This window comes from Talpa occidentalis, unplaced genomic scaffold (genome assembly GCF_014898055.3).
Source record: "Talpa occidentalis isolate TD23 unplaced genomic scaffold, MPIMG_talOcc4v2.1 talOcc4.9, whole genome shotgun sequence".
Classification (NCBI taxonomy): Eukaryota; Metazoa; Chordata; class Mammalia; order Eulipotyphla; family Talpidae; genus Talpa; species Talpa occidentalis.
The window spans coordinates 35,562,243-35,587,679 of record NW_023605305.1 but is presented as its reverse complement, the minus strand read 5'-3'; the positions used below and the strand labels follow the sequence as shown (position 1 = coordinate 35,587,679).

The following is a 25,437-nucleotide window of genomic DNA, read 5'->3' as shown; positions in this document are numbered from 1 at the left end:
TAGAACCTGCACTGCAGAGGCTGCAGATAGCTTCACTGTTCGGTGCTCAACCACCTGCGCCACCAGGGAGGCCCACACTGAAACATTTTTAATGAAATCCATTTTTTGTATATTTTTTAACATGTGTAAATATATTGATATCAATTATAACTCAGTAAATATAAATGAAGAACTGGTGTAGCAACTTTGAGAAGCAACTAGTACACTCAAACATTGGTAGTAGAAAAATAAACTGGTACAGCCATTTAGAAAAAGTCAGGTGGTTTCCTATAAAGCTAAATATGCATTTACCACATGATCCAGTAATCCCACTTCTGAAACCTCAAGGTTTTTTTTTTTTTGGTGGGACCCTCGCGGGTGGCCAGGGATAGAACTGGTGCTGTAGAGGCTGAGGGCAGCCTCGCAACCCAGCGCTCAACTGCTGCACCACCAGGCGAGGCCCTGAAATCTCAAGTTTTAATTAAACTTATATTTACATAGAAAGCAGGAGCTTTCTTTTTAACAGGGACTTTCTTTCTTAAAGGGGCTTTCTTTCTTAAAACAGGAAAAATTCGGGCCTCCCCGGTGGCACAGCAGGTTGAGCGCAGTGCTGTGAAGCTGTCCGCAGCCTCTGCAGCATGGGTTCGATTCCCAGCTGGCCAGGGCGAAACCCACATGGCATGGCAGACCTCTTCTGTCTTGCCCTCTGCTCTCCTCAGCAGTATCTTCGGTCCATCTGCCAGTGCTGCGCCCCGCTCTGTCTCTGGTGAATTCTCTCACCCTCCAGTGCTTCTGGCCTGTACCCCAGTTCTTGTATAAATAAATAATTCTGTTTAAAAAAAAAACTGGAAAAATTCATATATCCTTTATCTGATGAATAAACTGTGGTAATACATAGAATACTACCTAGCCAAAAAAAAAAAAAAAAAAAGAACTACTCATACATAAATGAATATCAAATTCATTATGTTAAGTGAAAGAAGCCAGCCCCAAAAGTGCTATATGATTCCACTTAGATGACAATTTAGAAAAGATGAGACTATAGCAAGAATAAAACATATTAGTGATTGTCAGGGGCAGGAGGTAAGGAGAGAGTTTTTCTACAAAGAGGCCTGGAGGATTTTTTGTGGTGATGGAATTATTCTTATCTTGTATTTACACAACTGTCTGCATTTGTCAAAATTTGCAGAGTTTTACTATCAAAAAGGCGAAGTTTACTGTATACAATCCATTCTTTAAAAAACAAAGCAATAAAACAAAGTAATGGAATTGACCTGGATTAACTTTCAAGTATACATGTAAGTTTGAGGATGTTTATCATTATATAACAAAAGTAAAAATTTTTAAAAATTAAAAATAACCCAAATGTCCAACAAGAAGTGGTTAAATAAAATAGGGTATAAGATTAACATAAATTAAATCTACAATAAGATATTAGTTATGTATAAGGTTGACAAAGATGCAAAAGCTTGACAACTTATTTCTAGATGATACTATGATGGCAAGAATGCAAAATTTCATTTTTCATACAAAGGGAATCACTTGTACACAATACAAAAATCATATGTATTGTGGGAGCTGGTTAGAAGTGTCTATGAGGCTTTGTCTTCATGAGGGATACTGCAACTTGAAGTGTGCAGGACAAACACTGAGAAAACACAGATGTAAAAACAGTACAAGGGTAAGCCAACCATCATGAGATGAAAAGAAACGCAGGACAAACCAAAACTTGTGCCAGTTCTCACTGCCACCAGCTTAGATGAACTGGGTATCCTACAGAAGGTGGTGAGCTAGAGAACACAAGGCGTAAGTGTTGTAGAAACAGAATGAGGATGCAAGGGAAGGCAGAACCTGGATTTAGTCCTCGGCCAGATGAGAAAACCAGCACATAAGCCATCGTGTGTGAAATATCTGTCCCAAACTTCCAGGCATAAAAACCAAAATGGCTGCTGCTTCTCAGCTGCCCACCACATTTCATAAGAAAATACCACTTGTCAACCACTCTAATTATAACCATAGAAGGAAGGTGACACATAACGCCACCCAAACCCGGTAAAGACACAAAGGGATGCACACACAAGGCAATTTTTTGCTTTACTGATTGCAATAGCACAAGATTGGAAACAATCCAAATGTCTATGAACATCTAGAAGGATAATTACACACTATTAACAGTGATTAACCCTAGGAAATAGAAAGGGGGATATGGAAAGAGGGGCACTATTACTTTTTCAGTTGTATAGGCCTAAATAGTCTTAATTTATTGAAAAGATAGTGAGTATTCATTATGTTTGTACTCCAAAAACTGTAACTTTTTTTTAATGGCTTGATTTCATGAGATCATGCCTAGACTTGGTGCTTTAAATACTAAAATAAATGTATTTACTTATATAACATTAGCTATGGCTCCCATAGTAGCTCAGGCTCTGTACAGAGCTGCATTTGAGTAATCATGGTTCAGAATTCAGAAGGAATTACAAAATAGTTCCAACTTTTATTTATAGGGGCTCAAAGAACCACAGTAAACCCTTCTCTCCTCTAGGAGCTTCTCCAGATTCTCCTTCTAATTCCCCAAACTAGGGCCTCCCTGGTAGCTCAGGGCTTAAAGACAGCACTCTCAAGCGAGCACCAGAAACTGCAGCACCAGTTCAAACCCCAGCTGGCCAGGGAGCTAACCCACATGGCACAGCAGACCTCTCCTGTCTTGCCTGCTGCTCCTCTTCAGTAGATCTGCCCATTCTGCTCCCCACTCTCTCTGGCAAATCCTCACTCCCCTGCCCCTCTGCAGCTTACACCTCCTTCTTATATGCATTAATCAATTAACTTTAAAAAAAAATCCCCAAACTCTCCTCAGTCACAGTACTCTCAGCCCTTTTCTCAGCCCCTGTACATAGAGATCCTCCCAAGTTTCAGAATTTATGCTAGTAATTGGTCATACTCTGTTAAAGATCCAAGAACTGGGCTGGTGAAGAGTCTTCAGTTGGTGATGGGGAAAAGGTAGGGAACAACTTGGCCCCTTTCACATATTGGTTGCATTGATTTCTCCAAATTTAGGGTTTTGATCCTATTAATTATAATACCCAGAATAGTTTTGATTCTGCATATTAGTTTTATCAAGTAGATTGTGTTGGGAGGAAAGGGGTTAAGGGCATTGCTGTCACATTTTAATTCCTCACATTACTTTTTAAATTGTTTGATCTGTTGATGTAATGGAATAATTAAGGGGATCCTCAAAACCCACTAGGACCCAGGGGCCGCAGGGGTCCTTATTTGGTCAAGGTGTAGCTTCAGAGTTTACGATGCCCATTTCCAGGCTCACTCCCAAAGAGACTAATTTAGGTTTATGTATTTCTTACATGTCATATGCTTGCTTTACAAGTCAGGACAGCTTTAGGAACGTTAAAGATTAAGAACTGCCCTGCTTCAGAGACTGGACCCCCACATAACATTCCCAGACATTTATAAAGACGTTAGTACTGAACTTGGAGCTAGAAAACCCTGTCACTTTAGTCCATCCGTTCGAGCACCTTACTTCATGTGGGGCAGTCACATCTGCCTGCGAAGGACCTTAGGTAGGGAATATTGTGGACAAGTAGAAACCTGTCTCGGTCAGTCCCTCAGGCATGGTTCCAGCCCTGCTCATATGGAAGAGGCTGACGCAGCTCTCCTTGGCCCCCAAGTGGCATAAAACATGAGGGATTTTAACTTTGGGTAAGTTTCCTCAGAAAGGGCAAAGCTATAAAAAGCGGTTGAGGGCCTCCCTGGTGGCACAAGGGGTTAAGACGCAACCTATGAAGCTTGCAGCAGCCACTGCAGCACGAGTTCCATCCCTGGCCAGGGAGCTACCCACATGGCGCGGCAGACCTCTCTTGTCTGCTGTATTCCGGTTGATGTGCCTGTTCTGTTCCCCACTGTCTCTGGTGAATCCTCACACCCCCCACACCTCTGACTTGTACCCCAGTTCTTGTATGTATAAATAAAATAAACCTTAAAAAAAAAAACCGTTGACTATAATCGGCCAGCAGCTACATCTTTTCTCCCCAACAAAGAACAATCCGTGGTCCACAGAGTCTCTGACACCTGAAGCTTTAACTTTGGGAAAAAAATGAACTCTAAGCCCAGGTCTTCAGGCAAGTCAGAAATCGACGTGGCTATTATGCCTGTCTGGAGGCCTGCGAGACACGGGGGAGTGGGCAAAGATGACCGGAGCTGCTCTCCGGCTCGCTTACAACCGGCTTTGCACTTCATAACTAGCATAGCTGCGAGCCGCCGCCGCCATTTTGCAGGGTGGGCTGCGCAAGCTTTTGGCCGGTGGCCCGCGCGCCTCAGCCGGAGAGGACGTGGAGTGGAGGGGGGGGGGGCGCGCGCGCTACCCGTGGAAATACGCGTGCGCACTGGCGGCGGGGGCAGAGGGGTGGGGCCGGACTACGAGTGCGCGTGCTCGGTGGGAGCCCGCGCGGTACCTGGAGGAGGTGGGGGGGCGAGGTAGAAAAGAGTAGGGTTGGAGAGCGCTTGCGCGGGAGGGCCACCGTGCGGGGAGGGGGCTCCCGAGAACGCGCGCGGAGACGGGACTTGGCGAGTTCTCGCGATATCTTGAGGGTGCTATATATGTGCGCAGGGAGCCCGCGTCCTTTCCCTGGTGTGATTCCGTCCTGCGCGGCTGTTCCTCGGAACAGTAGTCATTTATCTCCGCCCGCCTTCTCTCCCACCTAAGTGCGTGCCACCACCCCATGGAAGATTCGATGGACATGGACATGAGCCCTCTGAGGCCCCAGAACTATCTTTTCGGTAACTGCTGGGGGGCCGGAGCAAGGCCGAGCCGGGCCTGATAGCGGTGCGGTGCGGTGGGGTGGGGTGGGGGGGCGGGGAGCCTGCTGAGGCCTGGAGAGAAAGCGGGGTGAGCGGGCGGCCTCGGGGGTGGAGCGTGACCTGCCGGGCCCTGTGGCCTGAAGGATGGGGAGCCACGCGGGAAGAACCGGTGGCACGAAGGGATGGGGGGGAGGCGCGGCCTGGAGTCGGGGCGTGAGCTTTCCAGGGCCCAGGCCTTGAGGAATGAACCGGCCGAATGTTCAGCGTTGCCCGGGGCATATCTTATCTCCTTGCCCCCGGGGTTTGTGAATTCGTAGGCTTCTGGTTACGGGTTTTTGATTCCGGGCCCGAGTCTTTGATGCGGGGTCCAGAATCGGTGGTGCAGGAGGTCGTGTGGCTCATGTGTGAGGCATGGCCTCTTTTTTATGAATGACAGAAGAAATTGAGCCTCACCTCGGCCCCAGGTGCTTCGGGCTTCATGTCTGAGAGTCACCCCGGGGGCTTCGGCCGGTTACGGGGGGAGGGGAGGCGCGGCGTGGGGAGGCCGCAACCGCTGGGAGCACGTGGTTGCCACGTGGTTGGTGAAAGGAGGGGGTGTGGGCGTTACATCCGGGTCTCTGCTGTCTTGTCACCCAGGAGCCTGGGGTCCTGAGGCTTATTGGGAGCCGCAGGGCGGGAAATGTTAAGTGAACGTGGCTTATGCCTCCTGATTCTGGAGCTCTTTGTTCAGTGCTTAACGTCCGCGAACGTGGTTCTCGGAAACGTTTTTCTGTCTCACGAGGTATATGGGTTTACCCACTTTGCATTTGAAACTGATGAACAGGAAGCTTAGCCAAGCATGGGCTTAAGGAAGACAGACGAAATAAACCCAGAACCTACCGCAGGTGCTTTAGGAATGATTTTTGGGGCAGGTGATGGGGGGCGCGTTAGTGGCCGGCGTCTATGCGGCATGGAGCCGAAATTTGTGGGGGACTCCGCACACCTATGCACACAGTACCATACTTGGCTTTCAATCTCAGTAGACTTAATTGGTGAAGCCTTTTCTTTCTGCCAGCCAGGCTGTAAAGTAAGTGCAAATATTATCCCAATATGTTTCTTATATACCATGCTGAGATTAGTTGATTATGTTCCAGTAGCTATTAAATGATAGAGAATATGGAATCGTTCAGATTAAAATTTTATTTTCACAGTATTTAAGACAAATTCCTTACCGGTGGAATGAGTATGGAACATGAACAAAACCTTAAGATTTTTCAACAACTGGGGTTTCCAGTTAGTGTATATCAAAGTATTTTTGTTAGAAATAACCCTAGGGTCTATATTCTTGCCTTTAAACATAATTTTTAATGTATGTCATTTGGTCACTTAAAAGAGCACTTCAGATTGCTGTAACCGGTTTTAGATCTTTTTCATTGTTTTTCTCTTGTAAATACAAGCTATTTGTGTTAGGTTTAATAATTTGCTGCTTTGGTAATTAGGGGTTAGGAACATTAATTCTGCCCTTTTTAGTGAGATTTTATCAGTGTACATTAGTATTGGTTTCAGGGACTTGATGATTCATTTACAGATTTATTAAATCTTTGAGCCTGTTTCTACTTGAAAATGGTGATTGCGTAGAGGAAATAGTATAGTAAAAGAAGGGAATAAACTCCAGTGTGGGTGTTAATTGATTTTCATAGACTTGAAGGATTTTAGGGAGAACTTATTCTGTCCTTAACCTCTGGTAGGTAACCACACAAGTGACAAACTAGTGCAAGAGGAAACTACCTTTTTGGTGGCAGCACTGACATTTGTGTTTGTTAAATTTGCTTTTTTTCTTCACTTACAGGTTGTGAACTAAAGGCTGACAAAGATTATCACTTCAAAGTGGATAATGATGAAAATGAGCACCAGTTATCTTTAAGAACGGTATTAAAATTTTAAAAATAACCTTTCTTGATTTGTGTTTCAGCATCCTATTCATGTAATTTAGGACTTACTTTAATCACTAAGTATTGTGTTTACCTTACACACTGCTATAAAATGTGGCATCTTGACCAGTCACTGGTAATCATGAGAAGTCCAGGTACATTTCTGTTGAACTTGGCCTTACATACTTTAGTTTTTTCAATTGCACTATATAAAACCCTTTAGGACAGTGATAAATCTTTTGTCTCCCACAGAGACTAGACTGTCCTGTAGCATGCTGTGCAGCTTGTAGTAGGTGGTTGGTAGATACTAGAAGCCTCCTATACTGTGGGTAGAGGATAGGTGATGACACATACAACTGATCATCAGATTTACTGAATGAAAATTAATTGGCAGAGCCACATAAAACTTGGAAACATTGTTTACAAAATCATTTCACATTAGTGGTAGTAATGAAAGGTTTATATGTCTTCATATGTAATTTGGGTGGATTGTGAAAGTAGCTGGTCTTAAGTTAGCACTATTTTTTTCTGTTTACAGGTCAGTTTAGGGGCTGGTGCAAAGGATGAACTACACATTGTTGAAGCAGAAGCAATGAATTATGAAGGCAGTCCTATTAAAGTAACACTTGCAACTTTGAAAATGTCTGTACAGCCAACGGTAGGAACACTTATACTTTGGAGTTTGTCAAGGTCTAATTCTTTGGAATTCAGGCCAGTGTCATTTGATTATACCAAGGAGATAGGAAAAGTGCATTTTGTTTGTCTCGTAGTAGTCCAAGCTACATTTTTGTTGTTGGATTGTAAATACCTTGAACATGGTTGCTATAGAGATGGAAAACTTATAAACTGATGGGGTTCATTTGGTTTTGTTCTTATGGTTTGCCTGTAATGTCATAAATACATTTGTAAGTCAGTGAGTTGTTTGTACAACAAACTTTTTAAACTCATATTTAGTGATTTTAAAAATCTCTTTCAGGTTTCCCTTGGGGGCTTTGAAATCACACCACCTGTGGTCTTACGGTTGAAGTGTGGTTCAGGGCCTGTGCATATTAGTGGACAGCACTTAGTAGGTAAGTTACTCTGTTGAAGTGTGGTTCAGGGCCTGTGCATATTAGTGGACAGCACTTAGTAGATAAGTTACTTTCATGTGTGAATTTTTTTTTCTGATGCAGTTCCTTGCTGAGTTCTAATACCGTGTCTTTGATAGGTTCAAATTGGTTCTGATTAAAAACTCTGGAAAAACTTTGCATTTAAAATTTAGTAATGAGGTCTTGTTGAATTGTACTTTTTAAGGGCAACCTAGATACCAGATTTCAAAGACTACCAAAAAATGTAAACCACTTGAGTGATAAATTTAATTGTATGTTGAAATATATTTTGGAAATATTAAGTAAAATAAAAAATATACAAGACTTAATATTAACCCGCAAATTGCTTTTAAAAGATTTCTTTTGTAATGTTTTTATAGATTTTAAAATAGTCATTACTATATGTTACCACCCCTTTTTTTCCGGCATTCTTGGTTGAGTTTTAGTGGTGACTAATGAAAATTTTTTTTTTGTTTTAGCTGTGGAGGAAGATGCAGAATCAGAAGATGAAGAGGAGGAGGACGTGAAACTCCTGAGTATATCTGGGAAGCGTTCTGCACCTGGAGGTGGTAGCAAGGTTCCACAGGTATAGGTTTAAATTACTTACAGCCATTTTATTCTGAACTTGAATTCGGTGATTAGGATCATCACTTGCTCATGAGCTTTGTTTTGTTTTTTAAAGAAAAAAGTAAAACTTGCTGCTGATGAAGATGATGATGACGACGACGATGATGATGACGACGAAGAAGAGTAAGTTTGTTCTCAGAAATTCAGTTGTATAGGGAGGCATTTTCATGAAAATCATTTGCCAAAGTGATCCTGTGGAATTAGGCAATAGGACAACTTAATTATTGTGAGTAAATGGTCGGTAAGTTGTCACTAAGGACTTCTCCCACAAAAGTTTGGCCCTTGGTTTTCATGTTATTAATGATGAAATAACTTAAGAAAAATTTCCGTGCAGAATATAAAATTTGGTTGGAAACAAGGTTTGATGTTTTTTGATCAGGTTATGGTACACATATATACTGGAATAAAGTGCTGTTCATAATTGGTCCTTTCTCTAGGCAATAGTATCACTAACTTGGAATTTTAACTGCCTGGTCATTGTCCCTAAGTTCCCTAGGATGGTTCTCACGCGCATATGCTCGTTATATATCTATATATATATGAACAGTCAAATAAGACCTGAGAAAGCCTGAGAGAATATCGCTTAATGATTTAAATATGTATCTTAGGTTTTTCAGTAATCTCCACTGCAGTTCTTAGAAAAGTTATTTGAGCATAACAATGAAGGCAGAACAGTCGGGAGAATTAAAGGCTTAAAAATAAAAATGCCTGTATTTCAGACTTCAAAAATTATCAGTGTTAACTACTTTAAGAAACTTTACCATTAAAATCATATATTCCAAGAAAAGAGAAAATGGGTTTCAAACAAATGAGAAATATGGATGAAATGTGCTTCATTAGATTTGCATATTAATTAGATATACTTATTTGGTCTTTGGTAACTTTGTTGCCAAGCCTTTATGTAGGTTTATAGGACAGTGCTAAAAGCATATTCACTAAGATTTGGGTGACAGACAGTTCAACAAAATGAAAGGGAAATTGATGGTCCTATTTCGGGGATCATGGTGGCATGGGGTTAGTTGATATTAGTTAATGTAAGCAGGAAAAGCTGAAGACCTTTTGTACATTAAAAGTTATAGATTAATCCCCTGAAAAATAACCCTTTCCTATTTAGGGAATATTCCAATGAAGCGTTGGTGGATTTATAGAATCATCTTACTACTTGGAAGACTCGTATAGGGGTTGGGTTCTAAGGCTAAAATTGACAAAAATCTGTTACTTAAAACATAAGACTTTATATTAATTTGCTCTAATCAACACAGCAAACTTTACCTCCTAGTATTGCAAAGATTAGTGTTTGGCTGTGCATAAGTAAAATCACTCTTTTTGTATTTAGAGACTATTGGATGGAAAAGAAGATTGCATTACCTCAAAAAATCCTTCCATATAACCCATCTTATCCAACTCTGGTCACCACTACTGTAGTCTGTCTTAGCTAGGCCTATTTTGGATATTTCATATAAGCGGAATCATAAAATATCTTTTATAACTGGTTCATTTCACTTAGCACAGTGTTTGAAATCTCTTGTAGCGTGTACCAGTGCTTGTACTTTTTACTAAGTTGTGAAGAAATTTTAAATATATTTTGAAAGCAAGCATTTGTCTTCCACTTTTGTTTCTCTAGTCCTCATGGTATCTTAGGCTTATACTTGTAGTTTTCATGAAGTCCAATTTCTTCTGTTTTGGTGCCAAACCTAAGAAACCATTGTCAAATCTTGCGATTTTTATGGGTTTATCAAATTTAGAGATCTTTGGCCTGGGTTGAATTTTTGTATATGGTGTGAGGTCTTGTGACCAACCTCATTCTTTTTGCATGTAGCTGTGTAGTTGTCCTTAGCACCATTTGTTGAAGACCTTTCCTACATTGAAAGTATTTGCACTTTTGTTGAAAAGACAAACCATCGATACATGGGTTTTTATTTTTCAGTTCCTCGGTTCCATTCTATTGATGTACATCTCTCCTTAAGCCAGTAAAATTCAGTCTTGATTTCTGCCCCTTTTGTGTGAAATCACTGAATCCTCCAACATTGTTCTTTTTCAAGTTTACTTTAGTTACGTTAGGTTTCTTGAATTTCTATGTGAATTTTAGTTAATACAGCAAATCCAGCTAGGATTCTTTTAAGGATTTTGTTGAACTTGTAGATAACCTTGGGAGTTGACACTGTATTAATATATCCGATCCATGAACCATGGGAGGGATGCTCCATTTTCATTTCTTTCAGCTATTCTCAATGTTTTCCAATTTATTCATTTTCAGATGTAAAATAACACCATATTTATCTTAATCATATAATCTCAAGGTTCATTCATGTGCCACTTATGACAGGATCTCCTTTTAATACTGAACCTTAAATTTTGTATGATTATGACATTTTTATCCATTTAACTGTTGGTGGGCAGTTGGTTGCTTCTACTACCCCTTGATAGCTATTGTGGGTAATGCTGCAATGACATGAACATAAATGTGAAAATTGCTTTAGGATTCTGCAGTTTGAGTCAAACCTTCAAATTTAGGAAGTCTTCATTGACTAAACTGTAGGCTTGCCTAATTTCTAAATTATTCAGGTTTGTGAATGCACTGAATCTGAAATAATGACTTATTTTATTTATAGTGATGATGATGATGATTTTGATGATGATGAAGCTGAAGAAAAGGCACCTGTAAAGAAAGTAAGTTAGGCTTTGATAATGCTGCAGGATTATCGGAAATAGCAAAATGCACACCTTTTTTAAAAAGTGTTGTTCCCTTGGTTTATAGTTAATGAAAAAAGTTGGCTTGGGAGGAGGGGGTAATCTCAACTTTAAAATTCTTCTTAAGTAGGTGTGTCCTGAAAACTCCTAATATGGAGAGTGAGCTATTCTGCTTTTCTTCATGATCTGGGGCAGTCTTTTTTTCTCAAAGATTTATTTATGCATGCAAGAACCGGGGTACAGGCCAGTGGAGGGGGTGAGAAGATTCACTAGAGACAGAGTGGGGAACTGAACAGGCACATTGACCGAAATACACTGCTGAGGGGAGCAGTGGGTGAGACAGGAGAGGTTTGCTTCCTGGAAGGCTGGGGATTGAACTCATGCTGTAGAGGCTGAGTATAGCTTCCTACTGCTGTGCTGAATCCCTTGTGCCAACCAGGGAGGCCCCTAGTGTTTGGGGCAGTCTTACATTGATAAATGCCTATGCAGGGGAGGTCGCTGATTAAGATTAATTTTCAATTGCAGTCTATACGAGATACTCCAGCCAAAAATGCACAAAAATCAAACCAGAATGGAAAAGACTCAAAACCATCAACACCAAGATCAAAAGTAAGTGGCCAAAGGCTTCATTGAAGTAGCTAGATAAGTTAATGTTTTCACTGTGGAAGAACCTCATCTTTCTGGGACTTTGATACACCTTGGGGGAACACCTAACTACAGTTAATTTTAAAGAGCTGAAATGTGCTTTTAATCAGCATCCCAACAGACACATATGACTGCTGGCTTTCCAGTGGGGTTTGGGGGAGCCAATAAACAGTTGTTTCCTGTAAGGAATCTGGCTTGTTTAAAGGTGTATGGAGTTTTCAACTCTGATAGAATCAAGTTAGGGAACCAAAATAACCTCAGGAACTCTGGCTGAGATGATCATAAGTGCTCTGGGGTAGAATCCAGGTGTCAAGTTTCATGACTTTCTTGCTTCATTCTTGGGGGCTTTCTGGTTTGATGGATCGGTTATTGTAAGAGTAGGGCTGACCCAGTTGTGGTTATAAATTTAGGCTCATACAGTTTTTAGTGCATTTTTATGATAAGACTTAAGAACAAGAAATTGTTCAGATAGTTTCTAACAGCCACTGTGATACATACTTGTTCCTATAAGGAGGTGTGGTGAGAACAATATTGAGAAAAATCCAGGTAGGATGGATCTCTTTTTAAAAGATTTATTTTATTTACACAAGAGCCGGGGTACAGCCAAGATGTGCGGGAGGGTGAGAGGATTCACCAGAGACAGTGGGAAACAGAACAGGCAGAATGACCGAAATACACTGCTGAGGGGAGCAGCGGGGAGACAGGAGAGGTCTGCTCGCCATGTGGGTTGCTCCGATGCCAAACCGGGATCAAACCGGGACTGCAGAGGCTGTGGACAGCTTCACAGCGCTGGGCTCAGCTGCCTGTGCCACCAGGGAGGCCCCAGGTGGGATGGATCTTAAGAGCTATATTCTTAGGACCTATTTATTTTTTTCTCAGGGTCAAGAATCTTTCAAAAAACAGGAAAAAACTCCTAAAACACCAAAAGGACCTAGTTCTGTAGAAGACATTAAAGCAAAAATGCAAGCAAGTATAGAAAAAGTGAGTAAAATTATATTTTTTAAAACTAGATTGTACTTCATGAGATTTGGAATATGGCTGCTTTTCATTTTTTAATAATAGTATATATCTGTCCCTATCATGGTGTGAATATTTTTCAAAAATGTATGACTGGTCACTACATTTAGGATCTGGCAGTTTCTTATTTGATGTTACGTGATTTATTTTCCATTGTAAAAGAAATAAAAGCAAGCATAAGATTCTGACATGTTAAAATGAGATTGACAGTTTCCCTGTGCTTGATCTGGTTGTAAGATACTGTGGAACCAGCAGGGGGCATATGAGTCTTTTATAACAGTGCTAGCAACTGGTAGCTTATACTATCCAAGTGGTCTTGACTCTGGTGGGGTTGTGGTGTAGTTAAAAAATACTCTTAAAATGTAGTCATTTCTATTTGCCTGTTAACACCAAGGTATCACCAGTAATTATATGTAATGTATTACACTGGATTTGTGAGTGGCTGTTCACATATAAGCCTCATTTTTGTCTAAATAGGATTTGCTCTTTCTGATTGCTTAACTTTAGACTAGGGTAGAATGAACTCTGGACTTCTTAGTGAATGTAATAATTAGATTAGATGTCTTGAAACAATTGTGAAGCTTTGATTTTATGAAAAATTTGTAGATGCCTGTTATTCAGAATAAGTGTGGGATGATAAATTGCTGACTTCTTTCCACAAGTTTTCTCTGCTCTAGGCTCTACATGGCTACAATAATAGCTCCTTTGGAAAAATAACATTTTAGAACCAGGCTGTTTGATAGTACCACTGGAAGCCTTTTGATCTTCCTGGTATCACTGTTTTTACTCCTTGGCATATAGCACTAAAATGACATCTTTTAGATACCCCTCCCCCCTGTTTTAATATGGTCCTATCTCCTTGGTTTAATTGCAGGCACATTGAACAATCCTGGGCACTACTGGTAAATTAAGCCCAAAGATGGGGAGAGAGGAAAAGGAGAGACAAATATAGTCCATACTGACTATCATCAACAACCCAGTCTGAAGTCTTCTATTTTAATCTCAATCCCTACATCCCTTTTCCTGACTTGCCTCCCACTGATGCCCCCTTTCAGGCTGAAAGCAATCTCTTGATTTCTGAAAGCACTTCCTATTGACTGCTGTGATTCAGTGAAACTTATACTATGCTTTCTATTCACTTGTGCCTTTACATCACCTCACCATGTTTTAATCACCATTGTATCTCCCTAGCTGCTCAATAAATTTTTGAATGAATCAAAAATGTATGTGACAATAATTTTAAAATGGAAATTATAATGAGATTTATATTCTAGGTGATAGAAGCAGTAATCTTATACCCGATCTATTAAGTCCAAAGTGTAGATATTTCAAGAAATAAATGCAATAATTGTAATGTTTTGAGGCATTTCATGAGGTATTGTGAATTCTCCCCTATGTCCATAATGAAGGAAATGTCAAATTTTATATAAGAGATGAATGAAATTTCATAATCCCCCCACCCCATTCACCTCCATAATCCTCCTTGACTTGCAGGTTTGCATTGTGTTGGACCTAGGTTCTTTAGAACATATAAGTGATTTTTTTTAACAATTTCAGTATATTGTCTGTATATGTGGTATTCTAAAGGGATGTCACTTTTGCATTGTTTCTTGAAAGTAGATTGTTAGTAAACAGTGAAGGTCATGTTTTGAGTACCTGAAGAATCTCAGATGTAGCTTTGTGTTTTCAGAGTGGTTAGGTAGAATTTGAAACCTTGACAAGACCTATCAACATGGGGTTAGTATGAAAGACCTAAATGCTGTTTTGCCCAGTAGGTTTTCTGGGGCTAAAAATCACTTAATTCAAGGAATGAATCAATAATCCATATAACAGCATGCTGTCTTGGAGGAATTTCATGATCTCAAAAACATTTCTGTACTTACTCTTAATGCTTTTTTCCTCAATAGGGAGGTTCTCTTCCCAAAGTGGAAGCCAAGTTCATCAATTATGTGAAGAATTGCTTCCGGATGACTGATCAGGAGGTAACTGAATTTTCTGGAGACATGGCCAAATCCAAAATTTTTATTGTGATTGATTGATTCTTCTAGTCTCTAAGTGATGGCTTCTTTTAAAAGGTTCCTGACCACAGACAATACTTCAGATGAAGTATATGGAAATGCTTAAGAATTTATTTGGCAAAGATTGGGGAGATAACTTCAGTTTATTTTTCCACGCTTTATAAATTAGGCAAATTGTCTTTTTGTGGCTGAATTCAGGTTTGCTTCTGGTACTCCACTGGCTAAGGAAGAGACCTGTGATTTTTCTTGATGCTTCATTGGGATACTTAGAGCAATATTTTCTTGTGAGTTGGACAGAGAGACCACTTTATCCATTGATCTTACTGGAAGCACATTTTGCTGTAATCAATCTAAAGTGTAAAATCTGGAAGCAAGAAGCCAAATTGTAGTTACTAATATTTTAGCTTGGGTCAGCTGTTACATTTTTATATTTCTTAACATAAGATCTTTGTCAGAAAAAAAAATTTACCCTTTTTTACTGTTGACACACACTTTAGGTAGGAAAATAAATGTAAAAGCAGTTACATAGGGTTGCGAGGCATGTATATGTAGGACAAATCCTGTGTACTTAATGGTTTTTGTCTGATTTCCTAATTCTTGTATTCAGCTTTTTTCTTTTAATTTATTTTTTTAAGATATATTTATACATACAAGAACTGGGGTACAGGCCAGACTTGTGGGGGTGAGGATTCCCTCAAGACAGTGGGGAACAGAATAGGCAGATTGACTGAAATACACTGTTGTGGGGAGCAGCCAGCGAGTCAAGAGAAGACTGCTGTGCCATGTGGGTAGCTCCCTGGCTGGGGATCGAACTCATGCTGCAGTGGCTGTGGCAAGCTTCATAGGTTGTCTTAACCCCTTGCGTCACCAGGGAGGGCACTCTTAAAAAAAAAAAAAAAGATTTATTCATGCATGTAAGAGTCTTGGGGTATAGGCCAGAGAGGTATGGGGGTTGAGAGGATTTGCCAGAGGTAGTGGGGAGCAGTGAGCAAGACAAAAGAGGTCTGTTGTGCCATGTGGGTTAGCTCCCTGGCTGAGGATTGAACTCGAGAACTCATGCTGCAATGACTGGTATCTCTTTCTTTACCCCTGTGCCAGTAGGGAGGCCGTTTCGTATTCAGCTTTTTTCAATAAAAAATTTTAGTTAGAACTCATCTCTACCATCATAGCATTTAGTACATGTAGTATTTAAATCTCTTAAGTGGCAGTGCTTTTTTTTTCAGATTTGAAATTGTTTCCTGGGTTCAACTGTTTATGTATTTAGCTGGTCTTGATTGACATAAAGGGTGATCAAATTCAATTTTATTGGCTCTGTAGACTGTATATTTGGACCCCCAAAAGCAAATGTTAATTGTTAATTTCCTGAATTGTGGGCATTGATTAATAAACAAGTTCTTTAGAAACTGCAGTATGATAGTTCAGTATTGAAAATGGTAGAAAGATTGTAGAAATAGGTTACTAGCAGGTAAGCTTAGATATAATATACTTTCTTAGACTAAAACCAGAGAAAGTGGTAAGATTTTAATTAAGAAATATTTAGCTCTAGATAAAATAAATGAAGTTGCAAGGACCTGCCACACAGTAGTTTTGTTCAGTCTTGTAGCTGAAATGACTGGACTTTAAATGTTAACCAGAAGTAGTATTTTATTACAAAGCAGGTGCCAGGATGAAGATTCTGCAGTAATAAAAGTGACAGCTCAATTTACTGTTCGAGATAATCAACTCTAAAATACCTTGTGTTTTTATGGCATCATCACAAATGCAAGAAATCACAGTACAAAATTCCATTTTTTGTGCATGTGTGTGTGAAAAATACTTAAGAGGATTTGGCTAGTAAAATCCCTTCCAGATGGGACTTAGTAATAGCAAGTTTTTGCAGAATCTCTTGGAGTTAAGAGTCACTGAGAAAAATAGTACTTAGTGCATTTTGTGAAGAGACCACATATACAGATTAGAAATTTGGTGAATGTGGTGTTGAAGGAAAGCTTGAGTGATACTGTAGGTTTTTGCTGTCCTCATTGTATATAATACTGATCAAATGGTATCTGACATTTCCTTTGCCATTGGGGTGTGATGAAAATTGTTCATTTGTGTTGAACTTGATTAGAGAGGAATTGTGACATTTGGTATTTAGTTTCCTTCCATTTGAAACCCAGTGGCAGTTACTTGATAATAGTAGTTGAGATAATCCTAATTGAACCCTGAAAATATACTTCTGAAGAAAAGTCCCCCAAAAGTTATTGGTGATGTTTTTAATAATCCATTTAAAATGCTCACCTCTGTTCATGATTTTAAATGTCTTGAGCAGGATTATGTAAATTTGAAGATCAAGCTCATTGAGGCACTCCCATTGTTTTAGAGGAACTTGAATTAGGTATCAGAAAATATAAAGAGAACATAAGGAAAGGGAAAGAAGCTCCAAGTTGAAGTAGATTAATTAGTTATACTTTCCTTGATACGGGAAATTTTTGTTCATTGAAGATTTGATTCCTTTTACATGGTTACTAAATACAAGCATGGGAAAAGGTGGTAGAACCCATCATATTGTAGAGATTACCTTTGTCTTTGTCAGTAGACATTATAAATAATTAGGAATTCTCTGGAGTAGAAAAGCAAGTTATGTTGTGAAAATGGTGTTAAATGCTTTTAATAAACCAATGTGGTGTTAAACATGTTCAATGTAGTCCCGTGCTAATATTAAGCATATTTCCATTAATGAATGTTCAGTGGACAAGCAAAATAATTTTATACTGTTAAAGTGTAAATTCAGTGGAACACAGACTTTTAGGAATTTTACAAGCAAAGTCTGTAAAACAAGAACTGTTGAACTCTCGCATCATCAGGAAATAGAATCATAGAGATGTATTTATGCATATAATTCTAAAAAACCAAAACTTTTCCATTTGTCCCATGTACATATGCATAGGCTTAGAAACATAACTTAGGTGTTTTTATTTTCCTAAATCTGGCCATCCTAGAGTTGACGATATTTGAGGCAACATTGGCCAAATTAGTTTCAGCCCTTCCTCTTAATTTCCTTAATGTTAAGTATATTGTGTGTTGGTATAACTGATTATGCTTGCAAAGAGTCACATGATTTTTATGTCTTAATTGAAATATATTTGAAATTAAATCATCAGCATAAATTCCTTGAAATTAGTTCTTAATTATCCAGAGTGAATCATTTTGGTAGTAGAATGAATAGTAGATACTGAGTAGTGGAGAAAGACATGGTTTAATTTATTGGTGACTATGAAGTGTTGTTTCTTTGACCACATCTTTTTTCTTTTTTTTTCTCCAGGCTATTCAAGATCTTTGGCAGTGGAGGAAGTCTCTTTAAGAAAATAGTTCAGTTTGTTAAAATTTTCCGTCTTATTTCATTTCTGTAACAGTTGATATCTGGCTGTCCTTTTTATAATGCAGAGTGAGAACTTTCCCTACCGTGTCTGATAAATGTTGTCCAGGTTTCATTGCCAAGAATGTGTTGTCCAAAATGCCTGTTTAGTTTTTAAAGATGGAACTCCACCCTTTACTTGGTTTTAAGTATGTATGGAATGTTATGATAGGACATAGTAGTAGTGGTGGTCAGACAAATGGAAATGGTGGGGAGACAAAAATATACATGTGAAATAAACTCAGTATTTTAATAAAGTAGTACTGTTTCTTTTTCTGTTATTTTCCTCTTTATACTTTGTCAAAGAAATAAACACATAGTTGAAAAGTGACAAACGGTATAACTGCAAAAAAAACATGTTTCTGAATGTTCCATCTGACAATCTACGCATTTCACCTAGCCTTTTCATTCTCAAAGCCTGGTACATTAACCAGGCTGCAAAACCCTTCTTCAGCCTTGGGTCTTCGCTTAAACCAGAACAGAAAGTGATTTTTGTCTTGTTTCTTTTCTTAATTTACCCAGCTTCGTCTGTAACCGGTGCATTTTATTTTAGATCATGGGAGAGAAGTCAATTTTTATTGCATGTGGTGGTTACATGAAGACATTCATTCAGGGTGAATCATTTGAGGTATCTTTGTGTTTGTTACTGTGAATTACATGATGCTATTTCTATTTCTCTTGTTTAGTACATCCTGTAGTCTCCTAATTCATCAGGGAAGTGTTTTTATGTCCTTGTATAGCTGGAAACAACGGTTTTTGACAAATCAATGCTACCTATTGGGCTGCATCTTTTTCTCAATTTTAAATTGACTTTTGTCTGATCTCATTATTTTGTGTGTGGCCAGTATTTCTGAGATAATCAGGTTGCTTTGTTCCTGGTGTTTGAAATTTTACTTGTCTCCAGCTCACTAGTTGGGCTGTGTGGGTGGGTTTTCCAGAGACTTGTCCAGCCATTTTATTGGGAGATCTCTGACTCCTACAAACAGGTCTGCATTCTTAGACCTGTTTGATTTTTCTTGAGTGTTTCCCTCATTCCATTTTGTTTAAACTTTAGGAGACTTTGTTTTCTGTCTTAAAATTTGTCTTCATTGTATTTTTACCTTGCAGTTGTTCTTTTGCTTTTTTGTACATTTAGTTTCTAAATAAATATCCCATCTCATGCCTTGTTTAATCCTTTTCATATCCCCCTCCTCCCTGCAACCTCTGTATGGCTTAGGATGGTGGTGCTGTTCACCAGGCTATATCGTTCAGATATTTTAATGAGGGTCTGCACATTAGCCTTTCCATCTCTTGGGTGATTTTTCCAGAGGGGTAACATTTTGGGAGAGTAGGGAAAAGATTGGGTGCAGTACTGTCTTGTCCAATCCCAGTTCTAGGTGTTGAACAGTTTCTCTTTTATTTTTTTTTTTAATTTTTTTTCTGAAGATTTATTTATTTATATAAGCACCGGGTACAGTCAGAAGCACGGGGGTGGGGGGGGTGTGTGTGTGAGAATTCACCAGAGCGGGGAACAGAACGGGCCGACCGAAATACACTGCTGAGGGGAGCAGCGGGCGCTGCAGGAGAGGTCTGTGCACCATGTGGGACCCTCACCCGGGGCCCGAGGATCGAACGGGTGCTGCAGAGGCTGCGGGCAGCTTCGCAGCCCAGCGCTCAACTGCTGCGCCACCCGGGGAGGCCTGAGTTTCTCTTTTAAAGAATGTGCTTCAGTGAAAAGACAATCCCAAATATGACATTTTAAAAAGTAAAGTTCCTTGTCTTCAATTAGTGTCAGAGAGCTTCCACTAACAGCTACCTTAGGTGTGATCAGTCCTCTAGATGTCATCACACATTACAGCATGTACACAGGGAATGTGGTCAGTGAGCATCACTTAGAAGTAGTCTATTAGATTTTTAATATCTTAACCCAAGATGTAGGTCTATATATTTGAGTATTTGATGCTTGGTATAAAGCCTTCGGTTTTGCTGGTGAGCACTTGAATGTAGCAGGAAACCTAAACTCCATTCTGAGGGAAAGCACTTGGCCCTATAGCTTGTCTTGTCAAGACAAAGGAGTTGCACCTTTTGAGAAAAATTCCAGTGAGAGCTGAATTCCCCGTCCCTCAAGTCACTAATAGTGCTAATTTTAAAGCATCAGCCAACCAAGTATACTAATTTGAACTATTCCTAGGTTTGTGACTTAGGAAATCCTTTAAAAACTTTGAAATCACCTTTGAAGCAGTACAAAGTTAAGTGAGATTAGCCGTACTTGGTCAGTTCTGGTTTAATGGCTAATAGAAAATACAATTAAGGTGCATATTATGGAAAACATTGAAAATTATTTCTCCAGAGCACTTTTGAAGTTGACTAAGACCAATAAGGAAAAAACAATTACTTTTCCTTTGTTCCTAGCACTAGTTTTTCTGGATTTATAGTAGAGGGAGCTGTAAATACTTTGTTTAAAGTACTCACTGATGGGATAGCTATGTTTTTCATAAGACAGACCTTAGGAATACCATTCATGATTCTGCAGGCATTTTGTTTGGCTTGAGTGTAAAATCTTTACCAGTTTTCAGGATGATGGGCAGATGTCCTAGCAACCTCTGAAAGTAAATACCAATTCAGATTTTATGTGCATTTTGGACCACTGCATGGTTATATCTTTGGTCCACGAATTCCCTTCAAGTTCGCTCATGCCATTACAGCTCCAAGAACGGGTACAGGCCAGAAGTGGGGGGGGGGGGCATTAGAGGATTCACCATAGAGTGAGGAGCAGAACAGTCAGGCAGACTGAAATACACTGCTGAGGGGATCAGCAGGTGAGATAGGAGAGGAATGCTGCGCCATGTGGGTAGCTCCCTGGCTGGCCAGGGATCGAACTCGCAGTGCAGAGACTTGCAGACAGCTTCACAGTTCTGTGCACCACCAGGGAGGTCTGCTGGCTTCTTTTTAGAACAACAAAATGTTCCAGATTCATCTTGTTGATTTTCTTCATCTGAAGTGGAACGATCCATTTCCCCAAGGAGCTCTTTTTTATTTAGAGACCAGTCTGGGTGGGAGCCCTACTAATACTGGGGTGTCATTTAACTGACTTTATAGATAAGATCAGACTCCTTAAAAAACAAGAGGGGGAACTCAACTTACTGGTTGAGTTCAGGGAGCTTCTCATAACTTCATTAGGTAAGGTTTAGGTCATGGATGAGAATTTTCTCGAGCGGTTACCTTCAGCTTCAACTAGAGAAAGAAAGTCCAGTCTCAACTGGATTGTGCAAATGATGAATAATGACAGCATGAGGTTTAAGGTGCTACATCACAAACCTTGTGGGAGCTACTGACAACTACCTGCTTACTGAGGTACTGTTCAGAGCGAGAGGCTTTTGTTTGAAATTGCCCCAAGAAAGGTTGAGGGTCATCTATACAGAACCTCATAAATCAAAAGTAGTAAGTAGTTTGGGCTCTGGAGATAAAGGGCCAACATTATTTCAGAAAGTTTTAAGGCTACCTTCCAGCGCCAAAGAGCCAGTTGTTCCTGACTCATGAACTTGGCAAGAGAGATCCTGTTAATGCTGTGAAAGTTCCAAGAGCTGGTTTTGGAGAAGGTTTTAGAGCCTCAACTGCTAACAGTCTACTTTTCTTACTAAACTGCTTGATCTTATTGAAGACTGGAGAATGCCTTTGTATTATATTCTTAGGCTGGAGGTGGTCCCACTTTTGTCTCTCAAATATCTGTATTCTACAGACTCTTAACGGGAGAGTTTTGATTGAAAAGATGTGAAAAACAAGCATCAGATTGTGATGCTGAAAAACAAGCATCAGATTGTGATTTCACACTTGGAAAGGGGATAGAAAGAACCTAAATATTTAAATACATACTGTGTCTCAAAGTTCTAAGTACTTAGGATTAGTCAGCAAAACAGTCAACAGCACTGCAGGGCTTATATTCCTGTGGGCTAGTAGTTCACATACATTTTCAGCTCTCCTTAAGACAACCAGGGGTTTTACAAGAATCTGCTCAGATAATGGTGAGCTTGCTATCCTAAAACAGAAGTGACTCCAACACTAACGAGCACAGAGTCACGTGGCCCAAACTGCTGGGATTTTTGCCTGCACTGGAACAGCCTCCTCATGACTTCCTAGCTCTTGCACCCACCCCACCTCATTCTTTACTTAGCCCCTGCACTAACACATCAGTACATCCACACTGGTTGAATACTTACAATAAAATTGAGCAACTACTGATCAAAGCAACCACGGATGAGGATGAATCTCAAAAACGTTAGCAAAAGTAGACAGGAACACATACCTTGATTCCATTTTAATGCCAGCGGGTTTATGGCAGCTTGGGACAGTAAGGGGTATGAGGAAGTTGCCTGAGAAAGGTGTTTACATAAGTATAATCGTTTGTCAAATAATTCTGAGCACACTTGAAATAGATGCACTTTAAAAGTACCTAAATAATACCTTAAGAAAAAGTCTGATGGGCCTCCCTGGTGGTGCAGGGGGTTGAGTGCAGCGCTGTGAAGCTGTCCACAGCCTCTGCAGCGTAGGTTTGATCCCTGGCTTGCCAGGGAGATACCCACATGGCGCGACAGACATCTCCTGTCTCACCCGCTGCTCCCCTCAGTGGTGTATTTCTATCAGTCTGTCTATTCTGTTACCCACTCTGTCTCTGGTGAATCCTCTCATCCTCCACACCTCTGGCCTATACCTCAGTTCTTGTATGCATAAATAAATAAATCTTTTAAAAAAAAGATAAAGTCTTTGATGGCTACCTATCTGCCTCTGATGGGCCAAGTCACAGTCAAGCATTTGCTTGTTTTCACCCTCATTTCCTGCCACTCTTACCCCTGGCTCGCCCCTAGCCTGTCACCTAGGCTTATTTCACATCACATCTTTTGCCTGGAATATAACTATGTATGGCTGACACTCCCTCCCATCTTTGGGTCTCAGCCTAAGTATTACTGAGAGGTTTTTAACCACCTCATCTCATTGATTTCCTTTAGAGTACTGATAAGCTAGAATTTATATTTTGCCTTATTTGCTATAGCTCATCTTCCCCAATAGATCTGAAGTGCTTTTGTTTTTTTTTTTTTAAAGATTCATTTATTTAAGCATACAAGAACTGGGGTACAGGCCAGAGGTGCAGGGGTGGGGGTGAGAGGATTCACCAGAGACAGAGTGGGTAACAGAACAGGCAGACTGACTGAAATACACTGCTCAGGGGAGCAGCGGGTGAGTCAGGAGAGGTCTGCTGCGCCATGTGGGTTGCTGCCTGGCTGGGGATTGAACTTGTGCTGCAGTGGCTGCGGTTAGCTTTATAGGTTGTGTCTTAACCCCTTGCGCCACCAGGGAGGCCCCTGAAGTGCTTTTTAAGAGCAGGGACTTAATCTATCTTCACCCAGGACCTGGCACACAAGAAGATAAACAGTGATTTAACGAACTGATGAGAACCGACCACCAGAGTTGTGGCTGATGTTAAATACTGTATGAACATGTCAAATGCACATAGAATTCAGATAGATTCATTTGTGTGGTAAACATGTGAAAACTGGATCTGAAGAAACTATTTTGAAGAATGTGGTCAAATGACTAGATTTGGAGTCGAGAGACATTGTGGTTTCACAACATTTTAGCAGGAGATAGGCCCAGACTACCCCTTGACTGGTAAGTCAGAGGTCTTCCTAGAAAGCAAGGTTGAGGATGGTGGTGATGATGTAGGCTTCCGTGGGAGCATTTCTGTCCACCTCTAGTTAATCCTTGTATCCTATGGGTTCACTTTCACCAAGACTCGGTGAGACCAAGTTCTGGCAATGAGAATGTCTAAGTAAATTCAGCCCAGTACTTCACACAAGAACTTACCCCATCACTCAGCACCTAGTTTTGAAAGTTTTCTGCACTTGTGTCCAGTGGCGAGACAAGCCATCTGTTTAAGATAGCCTTGGCTTTGGAATGGACCTTAAAATAGCTTGCAGGGAGGACTGGCATTTAGAAGGATCGCTGCATTTTCCTATTTCCTGGCTCTAGGAAATAACACGGCTAGAACCCACCCCTGTTTATGCTCTAGTGAAATGGGAATATCAACCACAGCCAATGACACAGGAGGTTTGTAACCAGGTTGGATTCCTGAGCTTTGCCTGTTCTGAGTTTCTTGTAGTTTCTTTCTCTAGTCTCCCTTGCATCAGACCCAAACAGAGAGAGAAAGCCTGGCTGTTGGGGGCTCTAGGCTTTGAGACGGTTGTGGAAAAGACAGGAGGGACGTCTCTGAAGGGGTGGAGTAGGAAGAAGAGCTATCTTCAAGAGCTGTCTGCTAGTTAAAGAAGCCAAACCGCTTAGTAGTATGCAAACGGAAGCAAATCTCAGCCAGGAGGTCAGAAGAGGGGCTAGAGTGGTCGCTGACCAGAGTTCTGCTGGCTCCTCCGGGGCGGGAGCCCGCCCGAGCCGGGGTTGCAGGACGCCTCGAGCCCGCTAGGTGGCAGCCGTGCGTTTCCAAAGCTGTCTCGCCTACCGGAGATCCCAGTTGGGACCCGGAGCACCGACCCGTGCGCCCCGGAGTGGAGTGGGGCGGGGCGGGGAGTGGTTCGGGGAGACGCCCTGGAGACCCCCCTCTCGGGCGGCAGGTACGGAGACATTAGGGAAGGGGCTCACTTAAGAAAGGTCAGTAGTCCGCGGGGGCGGCTGGACAGCCCCACGATCCTGAGTAGATTCGCGGGGAAGGGGGGGGCTAAAAGCGACCCCCCCTTAAGTGGAGCCGCCCCGGGGGCCGGGCCTGACCCGCCCCTCCCCGCGCCCCACTCGCGCGCCGGTGGGTGTGCGAGCGCGAGCCGCGCCGGGGCGAGGGAAGACGCTCCGCGCCCAGCTGCGCGCTCGGGGACCGCCGCCCGCTCGATCCCGGCCGCGCTCGCGCCGCGGCGCAAGTCCCTGCGCCCGGGCGCCGCGCTCCGACGGCTGCCACCGGCCCCCGCGCCCGCCTCCCCGGCTCGGCCCCGGCGGAGCGGCCGGTCCAGCCGCGGGGAGTCTGCGCGCCCCCTCCACCCCGGAGCGGCCCGGAGCAGAGGCGGCGGCCGCGGGGAGCCGCGGCGGGCAGGCAGGCAAGCAGGCAGGGCCGCCTTTGATGTGGGCGCGGCGCACCCAGGCGAGCTGAGCGCCGGTCCGGCCGCGCCCCGAGGGGGGAGCCCCCGGGCCCCGCATCCTCATTGTGCCGGCTCGGGCCGGGGCCCGCCCCCGGCCCCCCGCCCCCTCGCCGCCCGCGCGTAGAAAACGCCCCGGCCGCCGCCTGTGGT

At 41.6% G+C, this 25,437-nt stretch overlaps 1 protein-coding gene across 1 annotated transcript; it reads left to right on the top strand.

The window, feature by feature from the left end:
* Nucleotides 1-4,574: 4,574 nt before the first annotated feature.
* On the top strand, nt 4,575-19,346 carry NPM1 (nucleophosmin 1). Its single transcript, XM_037498589.2, has 11 exons — nt 4,575-4,767; nt 6,617-6,696; nt 7,237-7,356; nt 7,675-7,768; nt 8,266-8,372; nt 8,469-8,536; nt 11,026-11,083; nt 11,630-11,713; nt 12,629-12,730; nt 14,674-14,748; nt 18,086-19,346. The coding sequence occupies exons 1-11, from the start codon at nt 4,710-4,712 to the stop codon at nt 18,122-18,124; spliced, it is 885 nt and encodes a 294-aa protein (XP_037354486.1). The 5' UTR covers nt 4,575-4,709; the 3' UTR covers nt 18,125-19,346.
* Nucleotides 19,347-25,437: the final 6,091 nt, after the last annotated feature.

Excerpts from the sequence above, each read along its gene's own strand:
- NPM1 (XM_037498589.2), top strand. The coding sequence starts at position 4,710 with ATGGAAGATTCGATGGACATGGACATGAGCCCTCTGAGGCCCCAGAAC. Across the intron at positions 8,373-8,468 it reads GTGGTAGCAAGGTTCCACAG|AAAAAAGTAAAACTTGCTGC; the intron begins GTATAGGTTTAA and ends TGTTTTTTAAAG. Across the intron at positions 8,537-11,025 it reads GATGATGACGACGAAGAAGA|TGATGATGATGATGATTTTG; the intron begins GTAAGTTTGTTC and ends TTTTATTTATAG.